Source organism: Thamnophis elegans, chromosome Z, assembly GCF_009769535.1.
Source record: "Thamnophis elegans isolate rThaEle1 chromosome Z, rThaEle1.pri, whole genome shotgun sequence".
Taxonomy (NCBI): domain Eukaryota; kingdom Metazoa; phylum Chordata; class Lepidosauria; order Squamata; family Colubridae; genus Thamnophis; species Thamnophis elegans.
Genome location: NC_045558.1, coordinates 30,735,355 through 30,760,834, shown reverse-complemented (window position 1 = coordinate 30,760,834; position 25,480 = coordinate 30,735,355). Strand labels below are relative to the sequence as shown.

Here is a 25,480-nt window from a genome sequence, read left to right as displayed (position 1 = left end):
CCATCTACTTCAGAGGTGGTATTCAGCAGGTTCTGACCAGTTCTGAAGAACCAGTAGTGGAAATTTTGAGTAGTTTGGAGAACTGGTAAATACTACCTCTAACTGGCCCTGCCCCCATCTATCCTCTGCTTCCCGAGTCCCAGCTGATCAGAAGGGAATGCGGATTTTGCAGGAACCTTTCCCTGGAGTGGGGTGAGAATGGAGATTTTTCAGTACCCTCCCCCTGCCATGTCCACAAAGCCACACCCACCAAGCCATACCATGCCCACCAAGCTACGCCCACAGAACCCGTAGTAAACATTTTTGGATCCCACCACTGATCTACTTCAATAATAGAATCTGTGTTTGCAGACTGGCACCAGAGGTGGGTTACTCCCGCAGAACTGGCAGCGGTCCAGGCCTGCCACGCCCCCAAACCGGTTCCCTTGCTGCCGCTGGCTGCCACCATTTTGCATTTTAGTGACTGCATGTGTGCAGTTCATTATAAATTGTTCTGCGCATGCGCGAAGGACAATTTATATTGAATACGCATGCGCGTGCAGCGCACATTTTGCATGGGTTGCGAATTAGTAGTAAAACCGGCAGCAACCAACCCCTGACTGCCACATATCTCATCTATTTCTAAATTGGAAGGACACTGGACCAAAACTTACAGATTATAGTAAGATAATAAATCAATATCAAAAATAAACACCATGATGTCAAATGTTTCAGACAATGAGTCATTCTTTCTTCCACATATTCCATTTATTTACATCTCTACAGCCAATTCTTTGAATATCAGAATGTGCTGTGGTGGCATAGTGGCTAGAATGGAGTACTGAAGGCTACTTCTACTGACTGCCGGCAGTTCAATTCGATTCTGACCAACTGAAGATCAGTAAAATGAGGACCCAGATTGTTGGGGGGAATATGCTGACACTGTAAACTGCTTAGAGAGGGCTGCAAAGCACTGTGAAATGGTATATAAGTCTAAGTGTTATTGCTATTTACTAGAGAACCAGTTTTGTATAGTACTTAAGGCTAGAAACTAGGAGATCCCGAGTTCTACTCCCACCTTAGGCATGAAGTTAATTGGTGATCTTGGGCCAGTCATTCTCAGCCCTAGCATGCCCACAATGGCAAACAACTTCCAAAATCTAGTCAAGAAAACCAGAGACTTTTCCATGCAGTCATGAGAAAGGAAGACTGACTCAAAAGGACAAAAAGAAAAGTTGCAATTGCATTTATATTTTAATTAATATATGCATTTTATTTCATTTACTCAGTTCTTTTATATGGTGAGCAACATTCTTTTAATGGGAATTTAAACACAATACATAAAATGAACTCATGCTTCCCAATCAGATTCTGACATGCAATCTTTCTCCCTCATCCATAGATCTAGGAAATGTAAGGTCTCCCTACTATGCCAGGTAGACAGACTATGATCAGGTAATGATTTCCCCATTCCCATGTTACATTTACTCTTTTCCAAAAAGACATATGTTGAAAAAAAGAATTGAAATTAATATCCTGATGTTCTTCCAGCACAGAGCCAGAATTCTTAGATTATTTATATATATATATATAAATTATTGCTATGTTGTAATAATTTCATAATTATTCCTTTGGCAGAATGGTATTATATTTTGTATTTCTTTCCATATCTGTCAGTAGTAGTAAGAAGTAAAATAACAGGGATGCAATAAAGTTAATAAATGTGAAACAGACACATTTTAAACATATCCAACATTTTTCTGTAGATTTGTTTTGTGAGAAACAACCATAATGAACATCTGTTGCTTTGTCTGTTTCCTCTCTGAACAACTTTCCCTTGTGAAATCCTCTCAATTTAAGGTTCTATCAAACATATTTTTAAAACAATTTGAGATAATAAAGGGAGCATGATAATAAAGCCCCATTTGCATTCACAGTGGCATTTTAAACATGTTTCTCTTTAATTGAAAAAGGAAAATACAACAGTTTCTCATGAGATATTCGAACACCTGCCACTTAGCAGTTAACTACAATGCTATCATGTTCTAAGGGGCAGGTGTTAAAGTAGTACTTTATGCTAACAGCATTCAAAGAATGGATTACCACAGATTAAAATGTTTATTGGAAAGGGCACTGTTCCAAGTTCTAACCCTCACACATATATTTAAATCCTGTGGAAAGAAACTGAACTGAGTTTGATTTCTTTATTGGCTATAGCATCATAGTAATAATACAGTGTCATGCCACAGAGGATAGCAATAAGAAGCAAGAGAAAAGCTAAAACCAATAAATATTTTGTTCTGCCTGAACAAAAGATCTGTACTACAGGATCTTTTGTTTTAAGTGTTTTATAACTCTCTTCCCCATTTTAGTGGACCTTTTCGTGGTCATTCATGTAGTCCGAGAAGGAAAGGATTAGAATTAGGCTGAGGCAAATATCTGATTTTATGATTATGGTGCTTGTCTGTCAAAACACCTAGATAAAAGAAATCATTTTATAACAGTGGTGTGTGAGAAGGATATCAAAAGGGCTGTCTTGTGTTAGACCTGATGTTGAATTGAGGTAGCGTGTCTGTTGTGGAGACACATAAAATAGATCTGGAGGAGAAATTCTAATAATTAAAAATTATTGTTTTTTAAATGGAGGGCTTGAGTTAACAGCTTTTTTATGAGAATCCTTTCCCCATAATCAATACTTTGCATGGTAAATGATGCAAAATCATTTTCTATAAATAGCTCACGCTCCTCATCCCAATGCTAGAGTTACATCAACTGGCATCCTCTAGAAGTTGTGGAATACAACTCCCAATCAAAGGAATTGCTTTCAGAGAGATGCTAATCCCATTGCTGATTTGCTTGTGTTTGGGAACAAGGAAGCAACAGTCCCCCTAAATTGGGGTAGAGTAGTATCATTCTGCTGAAAGGGAAAAGACATACCATATTTCTTGTCCCATATTCTATTAGAGATAATGTTAAAATATATAGGCAAAATCACCTGAGATACCTATACAATTAGCACAAGAGCCCCTCCCACCAGGCTCTCTCTCCACTTCTCTTCTCTCTATACACCAATGACTGCATCTCAAAAGATCCCTCTGTTAAAATACTGAAGTTTTCAGATGATACAACAGTGATTTGTCTCATTTGAGACAATGATGAATCTGCATACAGGCGGGAGGTTTAACACCTAGCCTTGTGGTATCTCTTCCCATTTATGACTATAACCATGTTGCTTGTATCTTTAAATTTTATATTGTTTTATTTATTTCCTAGTATAATTTGATTGCTTATTAGTAACCTATGGCTATCATTAAGTGTTGTTTGTTATGATTCTTGATGGATGTATTCTATTTTATTTTTCTTTTATGTACACTGAGAGCATCTGCACCAAAGACAAATTCCTTGTGTGTCCAATCACACTTGACCAATAAAGAATTCTATTCCATTTTATTCTATTTTATTCTATTCTATTCCATTCCATTCCATTCCATCCCATCCCATCCCATCCCATCCCATCCCATCCCATCCCATCCCATTCTTTGTTTTGGCCTTGAAAATGTCCCAATACTTTCCGTTAAGCCTTGAAGCATCATTTGTTGGTGAAAGTACTCCTTTCTTTTCTGCAAGAAAAAGAGTTCCTGGATTTTATTTTATTTATTCTAGACAATTTATATTGCTGCCTATCACACATGGCGAGCTCAAGGCAGTTTACACAGATATAAAAACAATATAAAAGAAATAAAAATAATAATAAAACAACAAATTAGTAAAATAATAACCCCCCACCGCGGCAACAACATGCCTCTCGATGTTGTATTTCATCTCAATCTGTGGTCAGCTCTGCTTGATGGATTATAGTCATAAGAGAGGAAACTACTGTAGTTACTGGGACCCAAAGAGTGGAGTTCTCTCTCTCTCTCTCTCTCTCTCTCTCTCTCTCTCTCACACACACACACACACACACACACACACACACACAAAGACAAACACACAGACAAAGCTATAATGTTTGGTTTAGGATGATATATGAATCTGAAAGCTGTTACAGCTAAGTCCCTTGGTAACACAGCAATAATGGCTTGCACAACAAATAATTGTTATGTTAATAATTATGCAGGAGTGCAGTCTATATGTAACAATTAGACCTCAAGGCAAGGAAAGTGCTACCCTCACTTTTAAGAGTTAAAGAACTAGCAAATGCTTTCAGTATGGATGCTTTCAGAATCAGTTGAGAAAGGCCACTGTTTCTGAATGTAGCTGCAAATGATATTATCTTTAGGTATTTGTCTGCTTCTTATAGTTTCTGTACAGTTTTTCCACAGCATTATATTTGAATGCATTAATATGATGGAAATAAGAACTCTTGATTTATTATTTAATTTTTAAAAAGTTCCTCAATATATTCTGCAAGGGAACTGTCTTCATGCTTACAGTATGATTTTAGCTCTGGTGATGTTCATCTTAAAGCATTGGGAACTATCAATGATAGTTTTTATATTGCTACTAAGTTACCCAATAAACTATCAAGAAGCAAACAACAATCAACAATCAAAAAGAAAAAAAGTACCCCAATCAAGTATACAAACTCAGACAAACAAGCTAGCAATAAATAACAGCTCAAAGAACCACCAAGACCAATTTCCTCAACACCAATAGGACAAGCCACTTAAGAGCAAACCCCACTCCCTACTAGCACTGATGATGTCACCTAGTTTGGGAATGAAACATCTTCAAGAAAATAATCAAACTCAGAAAGCACAAAGGACTATCACCATTCATAAACTTTTCCGGAATGCTTTTCCTAGCAGTTCCTACATGCTCAACTTTTGTTTCCATCCACTCAGTTTTGTTCAATCAGCATTACATTTACTAAGCAGAAAATATATCCCTTAAGGCCTTAATACCTTTTTATCTTCTGCGTAGGAAAGCTGACTGAAGTTAATGGGAAATAGATGTATATTGCCACATAGTAGATGACAATATACTCATTGGAATGCAAGTTGGAAAGATTTGTGTGTGGAAAACACACATTCCAACGCTCACAATTGATTTCTTTTTGTTGGTAGTTTGGCTCAAACATCTCTGGCTATTATTATTAAGTAGAATTTTATTAAATATTATTAAATAGGGTTATTAAATAAGTTGAGCGAGGGTGCACTTGCATAAACACGCTTTCATTTGCTTTAAAAGTACACAACTAACACCCCCCCCACACACACACAGACAGATTGTAGTTGGGCTAGAACAGCATTCAGTTTGAAAATCGCCTATTGTGAAGAAAATTAAATGATGATATATAAGATGTCAGAAAAAAGAGAAAGCTAAACAATGCAAGACACCTGCTACCTGGTGAAATACCAGGTCAAAAGGTAAAGCTCTAATACTATCTAGTGTAATTTCACTTTCTGGGGAGAGTTCTTGGGTCCAGTGTGGTTTATTCTAAGTATGGAAATAAAATTTGGTTTTAATCTTAATAGGAATATGAGATTTATACTGTTTTGAATTGTAGAATTATTTTCAATTGGATTTATAGGATATAGCCTAGGCGAGATTTAATCTTCCTTGATTATATTATGCATAGTTTAATGCCATATGGTATAATTCCAAATATTATAAAGAATGTTAATTTTTAAAGGCATATTATTTTCTAAATCATGTTTCCCTATTATGTCTTTTCTATCCTCCATTCTGCATCCTAGCAACTTTGCTGATAGGGGCTATTTATGGATGTTTTTCTTTAATCAGCCTCATGGATATTTTATTTAGCCAGTCTCAACTGCAATATGCAAGAGAGCCATGGAGGCTCATTTGTGGGGTAGATTATGTGTTTTGTTAAAACAAATTAAATACCATTCCTAAATCTAATGCGGATGAAAGAAATGAAAATACTCTTGCCTAAGAGTACCCAACGCGGGATGAGATTTGCACGGGAAAGTCGGATTAACGCTATTCCGCGACTATTTTATTCTTATTCATAGGCGTCATGACCAAGACGTTCGTTCCCATCATTACAGTTTTTGCTTGAGATTTATACAGCGCCGAGCACGGAAGCCTCCCAGGGGAGCGCTGTGATGCAGCCGGCGCTCCTCCCCGCGTTGGGTTGTCCTTCCCGCGCCTCGCCAAGCACCCTGCGTTGCTCCTCCGGCCTCCGGGCGCCTGTTTCTTGCGCTGTGCTCGCCGATGCGACCCTTGCGGTATGCGGCTGCTTTTGGCAGGGAGCTCATGAATGATTTCATTGAGTGTGAAGACAGAGAGCAGAGACAGAAAAGAGAAGAAGGCGGCCGCTGCCTTTGTAGTCTGGCTGGAATGCGGAAATGTTGAAGCACTATGTCAAACTTTTTTGAAACGGGGTCAAATCACATTCAGCCAGCGTGGGAAACCAAGGGGAGAAAAAAGTAGAGGCGAGGTGGGGGGAAACTCTTTTGCTCCTGCTGCTGGTCTCAAACCGAGCCCAGGAACCGAGGAGAGAGAGAAACTGGGACTGCGTGGAGAGGCGGCGGCGGCGGCGTGCAGAGCTAACGCGGAGCCTTGTATTCGGGAGACTCTTCGTTGCAAAGGCTTTGATCAGCCCCAGAAAATTTAGCAGCGCCTCTTTCACTCTTTCCCCAAAGAGGGGGAGGGGATCCTCAGCGCTTTAAGGTGTAGTCTGCCCCCCCCCCCGGCTGGCAGGAAGATGCGAAGACGGGGCAGCGGTAGAGCTTCGGAGTTGCTGCTGCCACTACCTGTGTGGCCCCAGTCGCGGCTGCTAGGCTCCGCTCGTGGAAGCTCACCCTCCCCTGTCACCATGTGAACGCTTTGAATCCGGATCGATTCTGCTGCGCGTCTCCTCATTTTCACGGGAAGCGGATTTTTTTTTTTAAAGGAAAAAAAAGACGCTCTCCATTGTTTTTCCTGCCTCACCAGGTCTTCGCTTTTCATCTTTCTCTCTCTCTTTTAAAAAAAACTATTTTTAACTCCTGTCTTGCTGGAGACCACTTAAGTGGTTAACTTCCTCAGAAGACCGAAGCTGCGCCTGAGCAATTCCAGGTACTTATGAAAGTGCCCATGTGCTCTTAAAACAGATCGGTAGCTTAATGCTTCATTAATTTCCAGAGGTGGGTTGCTGGAATGGGGTTTTCGAGATAACAAATACAAAAAAAATAATAAACAAAATAAAGGGTGGTAGTGGAAGAGGCTGAAAAGTATTGTTCTAGTTCCCTTCTCTCCACGTTACTTGCATGCTGCAGTAGGGGAGCGCTTTGGGGTGGTCCTTGTGCGATCGGCGCAGCTTCTACGGAGAACCACGTTCAGTGTCCGCGTGGGATTTTCATGGACATGCTCGAGCCGTCTTTAGCAGTGGCAAAGTAAGAAACGGTGGGGAAGTGTTGCTGCGCAAAACACTTACTTCATTTATTTTCTATTTTAGGAGTCTGCAGAAGGATATTAAGAGAAAAGGGAAGGGGTTCATCCGTCCTAGCCTGTTGCCGACAGTCTAGTAGCACATGTAGTGCATCAAGTTGATGCATGGTTTCTACATGTAACTTATGCATGGCAAACAGTTGAACGTAATTTCTTGGAGCGGGAATTTTAACCCTAACCCTTGACAACAACACCCCCTCCCCTTTTCGCCCCCTAGGATGTGTATTTTTATTGAAACGATAATTGCCCGTCGCCAGCAGCCACGAGCGCTCCGCATGGAGCTCCCGCATCATACAATCATCCCCGGGCTGCATGCGTGGCCGCCTCTCACAGTCGAAAACGGTGTTGGCTGAGCCCCCGCCCCTTGACGACCTCCCACATGAAACTGCCCCAGATTCCCATCTTCCAACCTCGCACATCAGAGGCCGCCTGGACAGTGGGGGGCGACTTCCATCCCAGAGGCACTCAGCGTATGCGCCGTCTCGTTGGTTATTCTTATTTTCTATTGGCTACTGAGTCTCTTACCTTAGGGAAGGTTCTATTTCGTGGGTGGTGGTGGTGGTGCTTGTGCTTGGAATGTTCTTTTCCTGCAGTTGCAACTTGTAGTAAACTTTGGGTGGTTGTCTTTCATTTCTACAACAGAGGAGGGTCCATATTGTAGAATTGTCAGGTATCTTTTCAAGCAGATTTTAATAATAGAGTAGCTTTGTAGAAATTAAATTGGGCTAGTCAGTTGGATTTGGGGACATTTTCTGAAACACCTACAAAAGGAACATTGAATTTTATGGTGGGAGAAAGGTGGGATCAAAATACATTTTGTAAAAGTAATTATAATATAATGGCCAAAAGGATAACAGCTTTTTAGCATGTAGCAGTGCCTGCCCCCTCATTCCAAAAACTATCCTTGAGCTTCAGAGCTGCTTTTCCCACTTTGGGGCCCTCTGTTTTAGCAGCATAATCTGCAGAATTTGTACTCCAAATTCCTTTAGGCATGCTAAAGTTCCCATCTTTAATTTCTGGTTTGTCCAGTTAGGACTGGCAACAATGCATGCCAAAAGCCACAGAGAATCACTGCTGCTCTTTGTAGATTAGCTTTCTCCTATTTGGTACCAGGACAGAATTGGTAACTTTTGAGTAAGAGAAATTGTGAAAATTAGAAATTTATGTTTTAAATAGTGAAAATAAAGCATTGTATTAAACAGGTAAAGTAAATATCACGTTTATTGCATTGTTAGCTATTATTTCTGGATTTTTGAAGAAAATTATCAGTTGTGGGTGATCTGTTTTTTGTTGAAATTGAAGCCGAGGAAGAAAAAATTACACTTATTTGCCTTCTTGCCCTCCTCTTGTTAACTTTTTGTTTTTAAAATCCAACCTATTGTTGTCTGGTTGAATTTCTGAAGTGAAATTCTGTTCATATAAAATGATAATGCTGCCTTTTATCTGTACCTTTACATGTGTTGGCTGGAAATGATGGATCCTGTAATCCAGTATATTTGGAAAATGAAGTGGCTGAACTGAGATGTGATTTTGTATCATGCACAAGTTGGATGGATTTCATATAAAGTGAGGGGTTTAAATGCTGCTGTCTGTCATATCTATCAGGATTCTTAATTATGCAGGTCATGGTTTCCCCAAAGGTGTTTTTCTAAAAGGCAACTAGACTTTCTTGCCCTTTTATCTTTTTGGAAAAGCACCTTTGGGTGCCATCTTTCATGTTCTTCTGTGTAATAGGCAGAAGTAGAAATCAGAATACAGTGCAATTCTAGATTTGTTTTATTGTATGTAAACTGAGAATTGGTTTAAAACAAATGCTTATTTGTTAACAAGCCAGGGTTAGAACTTTCTGAAGTTCAGTGAAAATTCTGAATATCTGGTGCTACTTTTGACAGTTATGGACTTTATCTCTTCCCAATTCCACTATTGTTAGTGGGATTGAAATTTAATACATTCTTTGATTTAGTACATTTATAGATATTATACATAATTAAGAATTATGTAGCTGGGGAAGTAAGAGTATTACTTTTCCTAAACAACTTTGTGGAGAGAAAGCATCTTAATTGAAATGCAAAATCTTCAGGCATTAACACCCAGACACTTTGCTGGCAACAGCAATGAAAGTCTTCATAAAATTATATCTGAATGCCTTATTTGGGATCTTTTCCTTACCCAACAATTTGCACATTCTGAAGTATCACAGATAGCAAATTTAAGGGGAGAAAGCCCAAAACATTTAAAACCATTTGAAAGACCAGTGAAGCAAAATATTTTTAAATAACCTTCCCAAAAGCAAATGAAGAACAGGCTGCTCTAGAACCTAGGAAAGAAAATATGTCAGTTTACAATTGCTGCTGCAGAAAATCCCTATATTGTGTTTCTATCAATGTGAACTTTCTAGTGATAGGAACTATAGACTTTCTTGAAACTGATCTTTAAGCAGGTACACTTTGGGGGAGATGATATTTCAGATATGGCCCCAATTTATTTAGGAACCTGTAGGTACAGAACAGCATCTTTAATTATTTCCAGAAAAAAATTGACACCAGTTTATGCAGCTGATTCTTAGGTCAGCTCCAGATAAATTGCATTCTATCAATTATTTCATATATATGAAAGGGTTAATTCATGAAACACTATGCCCAACATTACATAAATATCTTTTGAACTATTTGCAGATATTTTAGTTGTAGCTAGGTTTCTTGTTTAGATATATTTTTATTCATATTTTCTTTTAGTGTATGAGCACAAAAAACCTGATAGTTGCCTTTTATCTGTGGTATTTCATGTATTACTCAAGCCATTGTCTTTCTTGCCAATAAATTGGGCATAACCATCAGACGTTGAGACTACTGGCTTTATCATACTATAAAATAGTGCAAAGACATGATGTAGGGTTTTTTTTCTGGAGATAATAGTTATCCTTACCACAAATCAAAGTGATTGCAAGATGAAAATGTGTGAATTGCCAACAGGCAACTATCCTGATAGCTCATACTTTATTTATTTCTTATTTTCTTGAGTGCATTTGTATCATTTTTCCAGTTCTTAAGGTATTTCCCAGTTCCTTATTTTGAAACTTTTTGCAATACTATAATAAATCAATAACTATTGGAAAGACTTGCATATCATAAAAAATGAACAAAAGGTTGCTGCAGATTTATTAAGAGAAGATAAAGGGCTTTTACTGATCCTATATATGTAGAATACTGTTTTACACATATGATTCTCTTCAAGTTCATTGATACATACACTACTGTAGTATATTCAAAAAATAAGTTGCATCATGTTAGCTGCTGAAGAGAAGGGGCATGATGGCTCAGAGGTTAAAGCTGATATTTTCAGCTGAAAATCTGACAGCCTGAGTAACATCTGACCAGATGAACTCCCATTCCTGACCCAGCTCCCGCCCACCTAACAGTTCAAAAGCATGTAAATGCAAGTATAAATAGGCACCACTTTGGTGTGATGGAAACCGAGTTCTGTGCACCTCAATATATAGTCATGCTAGCCACATGACCACAGAATGTCTTCGGGCAACACTGGCTCCCTCACATAACAAATGGATCTCTGCCCCCTAGACTAAACAGGGAAAACCTTTACCTTTTACCTGCCTTATACCAGTAAACACAGAAGGGAAACCTTTTTTCTGATACCATTGCTGAAAGTGGTAAGATTTCTTGCCATTTTATAAGCAAGAAACTTAAAACTTAGAAAATTCTGCAAATGTGGGAATCATGCAAGATGGAGTTTTGCTTATTTTGTGTGACATTACCTGCCCACTATTGTTCTTGGATTGCATCTTCTTTCTTCAGTGAACTATAGTCTGTTACTACTAGCAATTAAAATGATGTGTATTTCTGAGATAAAATTTCCTATCTTAAATTCAATTCATGTTTGCTTATTTGTAATATATATTTACAAGTTCATATTGTTTTGAAATTATTTTTCTTCTCCAAAGATCACCTCCATATTAAAATGATCTTCTGAAAATATTAAAACTTCTTTCATAATGTTTTGTAATATGTTTTTTAAAAAAAGAGTAGGCAAATTGTCATCATTGAAGGGAATTGTAGCCCAACAGACCTGGAAGTCACAATTTCAAAACAGTATCAGTACAGTTCTTAGCTTATTTAACACTAATATTTCCAAACATTCTTTAAATCACAAATCTGAGAGAGATAATTGTAGACTTTAATAAGGACCCTTAATACTTAGCCGAGTGATAATTATATGAATCAGTCATTCTGGTAGAAGATAAAAATGATATAGTTGGTATAAAAAGAAGGTAAGCTCTCTTTCCTTTTCAAGAATTGTCTGTAAAGTATTTATTTAAAAATTAAACATAATTAAAGAGCTTTCTTTAAGAAGAGGTCTTAGTTGTCAGAGATCTTTTTTAAAAAAAATGCAAATATGCATGCCTTCAGAAATGCTTATAGAATACTGGTTGTGAAAAGCTAGCATATGTTGATTAAGGTTGGCATATGTCATACTAAATTTATTAGCTTTCATGCAATAAATTGTTTTCCCATATATTGTAGAAATCATAAGTAGTGATGTCATGGATTCTTCTACCACATTTCTATACTTACAAGAAAATTATCTCCATTCTTTAACTAAGTAAATTTGAGTAGTGATTTAGAGAATAGAATTATTCATACTCTTCAACTGCTAAAGAAATTTTCACCAATGGAGTTATGACAAACAGAGGCGGCTAAGTATGCAGAATAAAAACTCATATTGTAAAGTAGGGAAACATACATAAAGGCTGGGAAAAAGAGAATTTCATAATTCTTGAGTAAAATATTAGAAAAGGTCCTTAGTGTTGAAAAGGGAAGGAAAGCTTAAGAAAAAGCATGGATAGGAGGGAAAATTCAATGGAAGAACTACAAAGTGTGAAAAGTATGGAAAACAACAGGAAAACTATGCTATAGCAAAAATAAGGATGATTGGGGTTATTAGGGAAATAAGAAAGACAATATAGTGGGAAAAGACCTTTTAAGAAGAATATCCAAAGTATAGCTATCACCAAAAATCCAGTCTTGTCCAACCTAGCATATTCTAGTGTATTGAACAAGAGATGTCTTCCCAGCCAATCATCTTTATTAATTAGAAATTCTGAGATTAATTCACAGGTACAGACAATAGAGCTTTATGAAAAAATTTGTAGTAAACACAAATAGAGCATCTTTCTTAAGGTATTATAGCATCCACACCCTTTAAAAAGCTTGTGTGGCTACTTTGAGATCAGTCTTGTCCTTGAATACATATGCATGCTCAGTTTCTTTTCTTCACCATTAATCCCAGGAAATGTATTTTGTGGGGAGGATTTTTAACCATCTGTACAAACTTTGTAAAGAACATGAATGCTTTAATAAGATGTACTTAGTCCACAGTGACCCACATTGCAAGTAAGTTTTTGGTTTACACAGCCACAATGGCAGAAGCAGAGAATTAAGTAGGATGAGAAAAGGAGGTGCAATAAGAGAAAATATATTTGGGATAGCTAAGCAGAATTCTAAAGTTTGGAGTACAAAATCAATTATTCTGTTGTTAATAAACTCAGCTACACAATACATAGACATGGTTTATGCTCAAGTGTATGTTTGATTTAATGCTTTGTTTGAGCCTGACATAGTTTTTTCTTCAAGAAATGTATAGTTTAAAAATTCTTGCTTACTGCTATCTGAATGTACCCATTGTCTTTTCTATAGTTTACTGAGTTGGTGTCCATTTTTATCTGTAAAATACTAGCAATTACCTTAATAATCTTGAAGTTATGTTGAAAAAATCTGTTTTTTTCACAATTACTGATTTTTGACATTTACTTACAACAAAATTAAAAGAGTTTTTGATTCTTGGTGATGCTTTGGTTGCTCATTAGGGATAATACAGAGAAGTTGGTGATCTGTATATAGACAAGTTTTGTAGCCCTTGTCACTCCTTATTACTTGAAGGTTGAATTTGCTGTAGCCAGTCATAATTTATCACTGATTGTAGATGACAACTATAGATATAAAGCTTACTTCTCTCAGCCATGCATTGATTTTTCATTGTTGAATCATTCCCACATTGTCTTCACATACTGGATCTTTTACATGTCTATCTAGAAAAAGATTAGGCATAAATATTATGGAGTTTGGATTTGATAAATTATAACATTTATGGTTTCATTAAAAATTAACTCTATTATTCACCTATTTTACTGGTACTGATACATGTGAAGAAAGCACTTTTAAGCCTGGTAATGTCAGTGGGAAACATCTTACACATACAGAGCATTCAACATCATTGTGCCTAGCGAAATTAACCTTGCCCTAAGATGTACTTTTGGGAATCTTCTATCACCCTTTGGATAAATCCTCATCTGTGTGTCTCTGTTTTTTTAAAGTAGCAGATGTCTCTTTGGACATGTAAAAGAATCACAGCATTTTAAAATCCAAATATGATCAATTTTAGAAATTAAAAAAAATGCATTTCATCTACATCTTGGCTTTGTCTTGCACATTGCTAACTGCAGAGAGAAACTGAAAAGTCTTTATTCAAGCCCAATTTTTTTTCTATTTTGCCTGGCTGCAGCTTTGCTTATCCGGCTGTTGCTGTCAATTCCATAGCAATTCTCCATTTATATTATTAATTTTCTCCCAGTTTGGACTCTGTCTAGATATGTGAACTTGGTTCCCAGAATTATCAGGAACAGCAAAATTCTCAGCAAAGCAGTTCCTTCAATGAGAAATTTTAGAAGTTGAAGTCTATAAATCTGAAGGGCATCTGTCCTTGAAGATGCTTGGAAATTTTAGCTAATAGAAATAGAAACCTTCAATTTAAAAAAAAAATGATTACTAGTATATTTTTGAGACTCAACTCAGTAATGATAGTCTTGACCTACAGAGTTCAGAATGTATAGATTGTGACCTGTTCAATGAAGAAATTCATATAATGAGTTTTGTTGTATTGGAATTTGTTTGGCTTAGTTGTGTGTATCAAGTTACAACTTGATAATGTAAACATAACTGGTCAAAACTATCCTTAGTTTAGTGTAATGGGTAATTCCAGCTATTGTCTCTTAGACCAACTTGACAGTTGTTGAGAAAATAAAATGAGCACTCTTTGAAGGGAGACAAAATTAGTAATATAGGGAATGGGATATAAACACTAATAATGGGAATGTAGTCTGGTAATGTATACTAAGTAGTGAAAGTAATGCTGTTATATTATTTATTAAGTAAATGAACAGTTGAAAAATAAATGAAAAGATATTCTGTGATGAGAAATAATATATTCTCTCTCTCTCTTTCTCTCTCTCTCTTTCTCTCTCTCTTTCTCTCTTTCACACACACTTTGGTTTTATAGATTGAATTGGGTTACACAGAGATTTATTCCAAAGACCATTGACCAGCTAAGCAATAGGGCAACCACAGTTTATTACTACAATTCTTGAATGTTACATCCTGTTGACTGGCCCATCTTTAATTGTTCTGGATACTTGTTGAAGTAGCAGAAAGTGCATTTTGCCAACTGGAATCCAGGTCAACAGATTCAACAGTTGGAACATCAGGCAACAATTTGTGAAGAAGGAAAGCCGTGAAGTCATGGATAAGGACAACATGAGCCTAGCTGACCAGCAGTATGAATGTGTGGCGGAAATTGGTGAAGGAGCCTATGGGAAAGTGTTCAAGGCTCGAGACTTGAAGAATGGAGGGCGCTTTGTAGCACTGAAGAGGGTGCGGGTGCAGACCAGCGAGGAAGGGATGCCGCTTTCCACTATACGCGAGGTGGCAGTCTTGAAGCATCTGGAAACATTTGAGCATCCCAACGTGGTCAGGTGAGGAAGTGGGGCAGAGAATGTAATCAACCATGTTTGAGATTAGTTGTGTATATTGAGCATTTTAAGTAAAGGCATTTGGATAACCTGAGCATTAGAGCAGATATATGGAATAGTTTGTTTAAGAGAATATATTGCCAGCCTAACCCATCTGTGTTTGAGATTTGACTCCTACGCATTCAAACATCCATCTCCAGAGGCATAGGTGTGTGACTTAAGTATTTGAGTGGATGGGCATCGTGCCACATGTATGCATTGATTTCTGGAACACAAAAAGGAAAAACAAAAAGAGTGTATTTTGTACTGGGAATTAGTTATGCCAAAGTCAACCTATAATTTTTTTTTAGCATTACTAAATATTGCTATTAAGGCAATACTCATCCTATATGGTCTCCAAGTTAATTTTGAAATTAGAACTTAGTTTAGAAAATAGTCCCTTTAAACAATTCAAGAGTATACAGAATATAATAAAATTGCATGTAAAATAAAAATTCAAAATGGGTAAATGTCTGTGGAGATTCTCAGTCATCCAGGTCATGGTTGTCTCAAATGTGCTTTTTCAAAAGGCAACTGGACTGTCTTTTCCTGAGGAAGAAGATATTTTGCTTCTCACCCAAGAAGATCTACTTCCAACTGAACGATGGGGGGGGATGGAAAGATTAGTTATAACAGGATGGTTGGGAGTGGGCTGGAAGGATCATATTCCTTTGCAGAACATCTGGTCAATAGCGTTCTGAGATTTGTTGAGGCCATTTGGGAATTTATCTGTGCCCTCAGAGTCACCTGCATTAGAGTGCACATGATGTGGAATCGTCTTGGAACTGCTGAAAGGACTGGGATATGTGTTGTTATATCTCCCCCCCCTCTGTTGAAGGAGGGATGTTCAATTCTAACATAAATGGCCTTTTTTTACCCCTCTTTCAAACCAATGGTCCTTTCTATCCAGAATGTGGATTTTGCTGTCTTTAAAAGAATGACCTTTGTCTTTCAAATGCAGATGGACTGCTGAATCTTGTCCTAATAAGTTTGTTCTCCTGTGTTGCGCCATATGTTTGTGAAATGGTTGTTTTGTTTTTCCATTGTGTAGATCTGCACTTGTCTCACTACTTTGTGCAGGTAGTTCTTGACTTAACAACAGTTCATTTACTGACAGTTTGAAGTAACAACAGCACTGAAAAAAGTGACTTACGACAATTTTTCACCCTTATGCAATCCCATGGTCACGTGATCAAAATTCTGATGCTTGACAACTAACTCATATTTATGTCATAAATATGGACACATGCTGTCTTCTGTGGTCATGCAATCATCTTTTGCAACTTTTCTGACAAGTAACGTCAAGCCAGATTCATTTAACAACCATGTTGCTAACTTAACTACTGCAGTGATTCACTTAACAACTGTGGCAAGAAAGTTCATAAAATGGGGCTAAATTCACTTAAACATCTCAGCAATAGAAATTTTGGGGTCAATTGTGGTCATAAGTCGAAGACTACCTGTATTGCATATCTCACACTTAAGTTTGTTTCTGGGTGTATTATGCATGGCACAACATCGGAGAACAAAATACACTAAGGTAGAAGTTTATCTACTCCAAGGATTAAACACTTTGCCTACTTGGTTAGAAGTAAGCCATATTGAATTCAACAAAACATAATTTCCATTGAGGATTGTAGCCTTAGTTGCATTTAGATATATTACATCTCAATTGCATTTAGATATATTACATCTCATGGCCTTTAAATATATTACATTTCAGGCAGTGGTGGGTTTCAATTTTTTTTAGAACCTCTTCTGTAGGTGTCGCCTGCTTTGTGGGAGTGGCTTGCTGGCCATGTGACTGGGTGGGAGTGGCTTGCCAGCCATGTGACTGGGTGGGCATGGCCAACTTATAAAATGTGGTGAAACTCACTTAACAGCGCTTTTGCTTAACAACCAAAATGTTGGCTCAGAAACTCTGGCATTTGAAGCACGCAAGTCTTAAAGCTGTCAAGTTACAAGACCCTTGCACCCCTAACCCTTTAAAAGAACCCCCCCCCAGGGGTGTTCAAACTTGACAGCTTTAAGACTTGTGGACTTCAACATCCAGAATTCCTCCTCCAGTCATGTTGGCTCAGGAACTCTGGCATTGAAGTGTGCAAGTCTTAAAGCTGTCAAGTTACAAGACCCTTGCACCCCTAACCCTTTAGAAAAAAAAAACCCAGGGGTGTTCAAATTTGACAGCTTTAAGTCTTGTGGACTTCAACTCCCAGGATTCCTCCTCTCAGTCTTCATCTTAATGATGTGCGGGCAGGCGGGGCGAGGGAGCTGGAACTGGTTCTAAATGGCACTGTAGATTTGTGGAATCTCTTCTACAGAAGAGGTTAGAACTGGCAGGAACCCACCCCTGATCTCAGGTCACATGGATGTTTAATTTTTGACAGCAATTCCTGACCTATTTTTTAATAGATTTGAAAATATGATTTGGAATGTGATTTAAAAAATAGAAGAAAGAGTTATTTATTCCCATCTATGATGGTTTTAGTTTTTGTAAGTTTTAGATTTTATAAATGGTTCAGAAATGATACAAGGCCATTCATCAGTAACAGAATACTCCTTTCTGTTCATGTCTATGATTTATGCTATGTTCTTGCTGATATGATAGTCTTGTAGGCGAAGATTCATTTGCAATTTTCATGGGTGGAGTCCACTAATTCTAATCATACTGTTTCTTTAGATGAGTAATATGTCTGATATGTAATAATATATGAGGTTGAAATGTACATGGTGACTAATTATAAAAAAATGCTTATGCATAACAGGTATTATGATGGAATTTGAAAGAAGCTAGATTAAAACTTTTAATGAAATTTTCCAAAGAATTTTCACAAGTTTATAAACAAGTAATAAATCTTAATATTTGGAACTTACTAAAATAATTTTTTGCAGTGCTATATCAATTTATTTTAGATATCTTGTTTACACATTAATATAGTATTTTATACCTATCAACATAATGAGTTTAGAAAGAGCCTTATATTTTGCTTTTCTAGATGTAACAATGAATCTATCTTATGTGTAAGTAGTAGGTTTTATAAAATTGAGTATTTATAGTATATCAGAAAGACAATTAACAGTCTATTAGATGGGGTGCTGATTGAAGTCTATTTCAATAGAATTCAAGACTAGTTAGAATCTCTTAATTTTTACTCATTGAGTGCACTTTCTGAAAGAAATTAGAAGCTTTCTCAACCTTCCCCAAACTGGTGACCTTGAGGGGTATTGTACTGCAACTTCCATTATCCCCAGACAATGTGACCAATGGCTATGCTGATACAGATGATGAGAATCATGCTTTCCCATTTTGAGGGTACCAGGGTGGAGAAAAGTGATCTACTTATAGTTATATATTTCTATATATCTAGGCTTTTGTAGAAAAACCATATAATTTAAGCCAACTACAATTTCCTTACGCTGATTATTTATATAGGTAACTGTTTTGTTCTAAAATCCATGCTAGTTGTAATAGTTTCTGATCTGGAAACTAACATTCATACCATTAAATGCCTTGCATGGTGATTGCTTCGGGATGCATTGATTGTTAATGCCTTAAGCAATTTATTTTTCTAGAATTCAATTATTGAAAGGCAAAACTGAATGAACAATAGTCATCTGAAAATAAACTGATTGCAAAAGAACTATGAGAAAGCAACTGGAGTCTGTAGTAAAAATCTGAGAAAATTATAGCACAAAGAAAGGAGTACAGGTAGTCCTCAATTCCCCACCAAAATTAACACCAATTTTTCTGTTGCTGAGACATTTGTTAAGTGAAGTTTGCCCCATTTTTTCAACCTTTCTTGCCACTGTTGTTAAGTGAATTACTTCAAATGTTAAATTAGTAACATGGTTGTTAAGTGAATTTGTTTTCCCTATTGACTGCTTGTCAGAAGGTGGCAAAAAGTGGATCGCATGAACCCCAGGACACTGCAAGTGTCATAAATAAAAAGTTAGCTGCCAAGTGTCTGAATTTTAATCACCTGACTATGAGGATGCCACAATGATCTTAAGTGTGAAAAATAATAATAAGCCACTTTTTTCAGTGCCATTATAAGTACAAACTGTCACTAAACAAACTATGTACCTGTATATAGTCCTATAGTTCAGTGTTTCTCAACCTTGGCGACTTTGGCTGGGGGATTCTGGGAGTTGAAGTCTACAGGATTTAAAGTCGCCAAAGTTGAGAAACACTGCTATAGTTTGAGTCATTTTCTGTTATGATGATTTTTAAGAAAACAAAACATATACTCTCTTTTGAAATCTGTTTTTAATATATTTTCAATATTTTATTTCATAGGGAAATATCTGTTTATTATGGTATGCAGTAATAGGTGAATATCTTTTTTTTCAAATGCAGAATGGAATAATACAGTATTTTGACTTTGTCAGTTAAAGAAATAAGAAGAAAAGATGATGAGAGGTTATAATATTTTCATATATTATAAATAGTTGATGATAGAACAGATACAACAATTAATGATAGTAGAATTTATTGTACTAGATGTAATGTTTAAAATTTGATAGTTTGGTGTTGACCCTCTTACAATACTTTAAATCATACATTTTGTTAATTGATAATTACCTTAAGAAGAATCATATAAATTCAAACCTATTTAGTCTAGAATATTTTTCCATCAAGATTTGAACATTATAGCACAACTTCCTTGAAGGTGCTCAATATCTGATGTTAAGCAAAATGCCCTCCTTCCAATACTGGACATTATATATAGAGAGACATCTTAATTTAACAACCTTACTCTCTATGGATCATTTCATTTTGGAATGAGGAACTGCCACCATAAAGAATAGCGATTTGATTCAAAAGGAATTAATTGGGTGTGGAATCAAGTCTTTGCATGCAGCTGCTTTCCATGCAATGCTACAGTTTAAAACTATACATCTAGATTTCACACAGAATGATCTACAGTAATCTTTACTTGATTTGGCTTACATGCATATAGACCTGGTTTGATCAACAATACTGAATCCAGATCTCTCACTTTATAATTTTGCATATCAGAATAAATTATTCATAATATGAAGAATGCCCATTCTTGCTTTCCACAAGATAATTAGTGCAAAAGTTGCCTGAAATGTTCTTTAAAATGTGTTTTAACCTCTTAAATCACTATGTTTGAGAAGGCAAGGAGATCTATCATCCACTATTAAATGTTTAGGTAATCAACCATAGAAAAGAACAGTTAAAGAAAAATAAACATTCAGCTTCCTTCCTTTTTCGTTGAAATGCAGTCATTCAAAATTCAGTGAAAAATATTTATGTAAAACAAGCTTTGTTTTATTATAATATTAATCTTCTCAGCTATCCTTCTGTAATTTTGGTTCAGTGGACTGCACTAATCTTCTGAATAGCCAAATAATAACAGTTGTCCATACTTGTTTTCCTTGGTCAGTGCTAGTTGATTCAATAATTATTGTATGTAGGTTTAGTATAATCTGATGGAACAAACTGATACAAAAATCTTTTAGTTAAAAGTCCTCGTTAACTGATTGATAATGCTTTAACTTCTTACTTGGAACTAGTACTATATAACAACAGCTGGGAGTTTCAATCTAGAACCGAGATTGAACAAAAGAAGAGTTGAGGTTTGCATATTCAGCTAAGCATGATTTGTTTTAACATGATTTGTACACTAAGATTTAATTAATTGGGTTCATCCACCACACTATGGTATAGGTGATAGTGTTATAAAACAGTTTGCCTGGTTCAGAGAAGCCAGCTTCTAATCACATTATGGTTTGATGAGATATGCCTTGTAACTATTGGTTTCAAGGAACATCATCAGAACTTTTTTATATCACCTACAATTGAAATTAAAGAAAGAACTCCGAAATGTTACTTTCTGTATTCTATTTTATAATCCATTGAAAGGAGCTTCAGAAGTTAATCCTTACTTATTTGTAAGAGAATCTTGAATTTTAAAACATTTGAAACTCCTTGGAAATACTTCTCTTTCACCTTTCCCCTACTAAAAAAAGCCAAGGCTTATATATAAATATCTAAGCATACCATGTGCATAAGCATACTGGCATTCCAATTGTGTTTGGTAAGATAAATTCAGCGTACCCAGAGTTGGAAAATTAAATGTTTAATTAGTCATTATTGTCCAGAATATATAAATTTGGCACAAATATATCTCCCGGTTATGTAAGATAACATTCATTGCTTGCAGAAAACATGAAGTATATGCAGACAAAGGATAGAGTTTGCCAGGAACAAATGACATATTGAATCCAGGAAATTCCTGTGTGTAAAATTAGGAATATTTCCTGCTGTAATGCATCTGTAAATATTCTTCTGATTTTGATTATATTTGTTGCATCCAGCACCACCTAACAGCTTGAATCTATTGGAATCTGCATTTATAGAATATGAATCAGAAGTGGAGCATTTCAAGCAAAAGTATCCCATATCAAATGGATACTGGTGCATTTGCGTGTGTGTGTGTATGTACCAAATGTTAAAACAAAAACTTTGCTTTTCATGTAATAAATATTCAGCTTTAAGTCTGCTCCTTAAGCAGCTGCCCAAAAGCCTGGTAGATTTAATTATTTCTACTATTGTAGAAAAGGTATTGCTAAAATCAACTGTGCCTGATGGCAGCAATGGTTTCTAAATTCACAAAGATGCTGAGTGCGCAACATTTGAAGGAAAAGTTCTTTGTCATGTTCTTTCTATCTCTCTGTTAATTTCCAAGATACTGACTTTGGAAAATTAATTTCAGCTCCAAAACCATAGATCATTTGGTGCAAGATGTCATGTCATGTTGAGCTGATAAAAGAATGCATTTATTTTATGCAAAAGTCCTTTTCAGAAGTGCATGTACCTATTTCCTATATAAATATGCTTAGAACAGTGTTTCTCAACCTTTAAGACATGTGGACTTTAACATGCTGGCTTGTTGAAGACCACAAATCTTAAAAGTTACCAAGTTTCAGAAACACATGCTTAGATTGTAGAAAGAATATTGTTATGGTAACCTTCTATGCCTCCTGCCATATGTTTTGTAGTTTGTGGACCAGAAGGTAAAAATTTTATCAGTTCCATTATTCTATTATCAAGGGTGATTTTAAGAAATATGTACTGTACTTATATGACAGTGAAATTCTATTTGTAGCAGCACTATAATATATTTAAGGCATTTCAGAGAATCCTAGTGTATTAAAATCAGAATCAAACTTTGTCCAGAATGTTATATGGAAATTGTATGGATTACATAGTTCTTAAATTTAAGGTAAAAAAGGATGCAGGCAGAAGAAACTGACTCCCTGTATATCAGGGGGTGTCAAACTGGCGGCCTGCGGCCCAGATGTGTTACATGCAGGCCACGCCCACACCAACTCCGCGAATGGGAAAAACATCATGAAACACGTGATGGCAATATGACGCAATGAGTTTGACACCTGTGTTGTATATCATTCTTTCTTCCCCACTCCTTCCCTTAGTATGTTTTTGGGAAAAGAGTTCTATTTAAATAAACATAGGTATAATTTTCAAGTGCTATTTTTTTTTTACCAGTAGCTATAAAGAAAAGTTTTGTCATGTTTTCCTGGAATACATGCCATGTGGCTTTGTGTTTTCTTATTGTGAAAAATATCCTTTGAGCAGAAATCTTTGTATCTTTGTAGTTAAAACATAGATGCTTTTCTCCTAGTGGTCATTACTCACAAAGGCTGGCATGTTTTTCACAAAACTGCTAAAGAAGTGTATTTGACAAACTACAGCCATATAAATGCGTTGTTTATAAGTGGTATTTATTGCAAAATTGGTCCTAGTAAACAATTAACAATTTAAACAATTTAGTTAAAACTAAAGAGATGTAATGAATTTGTCTTCTGTCTTTGGCAGGAGTAAAGTGTTGGTAGCTAGCTAACTTTGTAGCTATGTATTGAGAAATAAGGCAGCATGCTTAGAATTCTTCTCCCAAGCAATCCTGGTAACTGCATGATAGCTTACCTTGAAACAAGAAGGTTTCATGGCTGAAAAGGAGTTTTAACCAATATATTTTCAAGCATTAATCTATTAATTTGACTGCAAATTATCTACATATCATGTTTTCATTATGCCTCTCTATATCATTTTTGGAAATGTCTGGAGTTATTTGTAAACTGAATTCTAGATTTGGATATGCAGTAACTCATTGCCATAGGTTGGAAACCAGACTTTGCTCTCTAGTGGAAATAGACCCAAATCAGCAATAAAACATTCCAGAATTCCCAAATCAATTCAATCAATTCAATTCTGTTTAAAAGGATCAGGTGGCAGATAATGGGGAAAAATTGTCAGAAACCATTGGGAGATACCATCCAATGCACTGGCTTGTAATGAAACAACTTCTCAAGTTGTCTCTAATTTATTCCTTCATTCAATTTATATGGCCACCTATCTCACTAGGTAACCCTCCCAGGAAGAAAGCTGCAGTGGATTTCTTATAAGCATCTGGGCATATGATAGCCACATTAATATCTTTGTATTTTTGAAATAACAGTATATGCAAGATAGGTTATCCACAAGTCAATATAGAGTTTGGCTCTGAAAAAATAGCAAATTAATCATGTATATTCAATATTTAGCAGTTTTCAGGTTATAACCAATATCTAAAAAATAGTGTTTGTGGGAATGTAATTTTCTAGGCATTAGGATTGTCTCAGCTAATTTGATCACTTGTGTTCCTCTCTATATGTTCTCCAGTAGTTGCCATTATTCTAATAAAATTGTTATATTGCACAGGTAGTCTTTGACTTACAACCATTCATTTAGTGAGACAATGGAGAAGTCTGATTCACTTAACAACCATATTACTAATTTAACAACGGTGTTAAGAAAGGTCCTAAAATGGGGCAAAACTCATTTAACACATGCCTCGCTTAATAACATAAATTTTATGGTTTGAGTTGAGCACTTCCTGTATTGAGTTCACATAGAATCTGCCAATTAATTTGGGAAGAAGCATGACTGATATGCAAATTATGCATGAAAATGTAATCTCAAAGTCACGTGTCTTTAAAAGGCCATTTTTCACCTTCAAATGCAATTTGACATATCGCAGCATTGAAATGAGCTGAAAAATCACAACAAGAAATGCAGTTGGAACATATAGTGATGTTGTTTAACAAATGTCTTATGTTTGTATATGTGTTATTAAAGAAATCTAACTTTAATTAAACCTCATTGCAAAATTACTGCTAAGTGAGGGATTTTGAAGAGAGAAGTTATATGTAGCAGAATGAAAAGATGCATAAGGGGATTTTGTTTTTTCTTACCACAAAGTATAAGGGGCAGCCCTGACTTCTGACATATGTAGATGAAACTCTATAAATGAAACTCAGGTAATAATGCGAAGTATCTGTTGCTGTTTAAGGTTTCTTAAGAATTTCCCCTTTCAAAATTATCATGCCATATCCTGGCTGTGTCTGATTACTGTTTATCCACTCAGCACACTTCCCAACCATATTATGAGTGCAGTTGCTTTCGTTTCTTTCCATCTTTCAAGCCAAACCAGTAATGTTTGGGCTGGGAGTGGGAGAACATGGGGAAGGATTCTGAATCCTTCACCCCCACAAGCACGCGCGCACACACACATACATACACACACACCACATTTGATCTGGTAGTTTGCATACAGCTGCTGAATAGCAGTTACCTTTGAAAGGAACATTTGCTCCAATTTGAGTAGAGCAAACCACCTCAATCATTTCTTAACTAAGAGGGCTTTCATTTTTGCTTTGCAGTGGGAGTTAGGAAAGTACTGGCTGATAACGATACTGAGAGAAAAAACAAAAAGGAGCATCATTTACTGAATGGTTTGCTCTGGATTTTTTTTTTTAAACGTAACCTAGGGTTTGAGCGGGAATATTTTAACAACATGACAAAAATAATGGAAATGTTAGCAGAAGTAATCTCTGTGGTAAACCTCACAAGTGAGATAGTTGAACATTTCTGATAAACTTTGGAACTTTTTTTCCCCATATACTTTAGGATACTTTATTCCAGATTACACAGTGAAAGAAATGGAGAAAGATACAAAATTGTCCATTTGTATTGTTTTTGATTAGATGACCCTGTCTGTATATCATGTCCATGTCTGTAATAAATTAAGTCAAAGTTACCAGCAAGAAATTCTGTTTTTTATTAAAGGTTAAGTTCTCATAAAGATATGCTGTATCTGTTTCAGTTGGTTAAATGATTAACAAAATAAAAAGAAGTGCAGAAATGAAAAAGAAGTC

The 25,480-nt window shown here is 36.1% G+C and overlaps 1 protein-coding gene across 3 annotated transcripts in view; it reads left to right on the top strand.

Annotated features, from left to right (window-relative positions):
- The first annotated feature begins 6,079 nt into the window (after nucleotides 1-6,079).
- Nucleotides 6,080-25,480, top strand: part of CDK6 (cyclin dependent kinase 6) — a 131,882-nt gene continuing 112,481 nt past the window's right edge. For all 3 annotated transcript variants that reach the window (XR_004256870.1, XM_032235517.1, XM_032235516.1), the window contains exons 1-2: nucleotides 6,080-7,005; nucleotides 14,728-15,199. Coding sequence is in view for 2 of the 3 variants with exons in the window: in XM_032235517.1 (XP_032091408.1) it covers nucleotides 14,967-15,199 (233 nt within the window). In the remaining variant the exon portion in view is untranslated. The remainder of the gene's footprint in view (nucleotides 7,006-14,727; nucleotides 15,200-25,480) is intronic.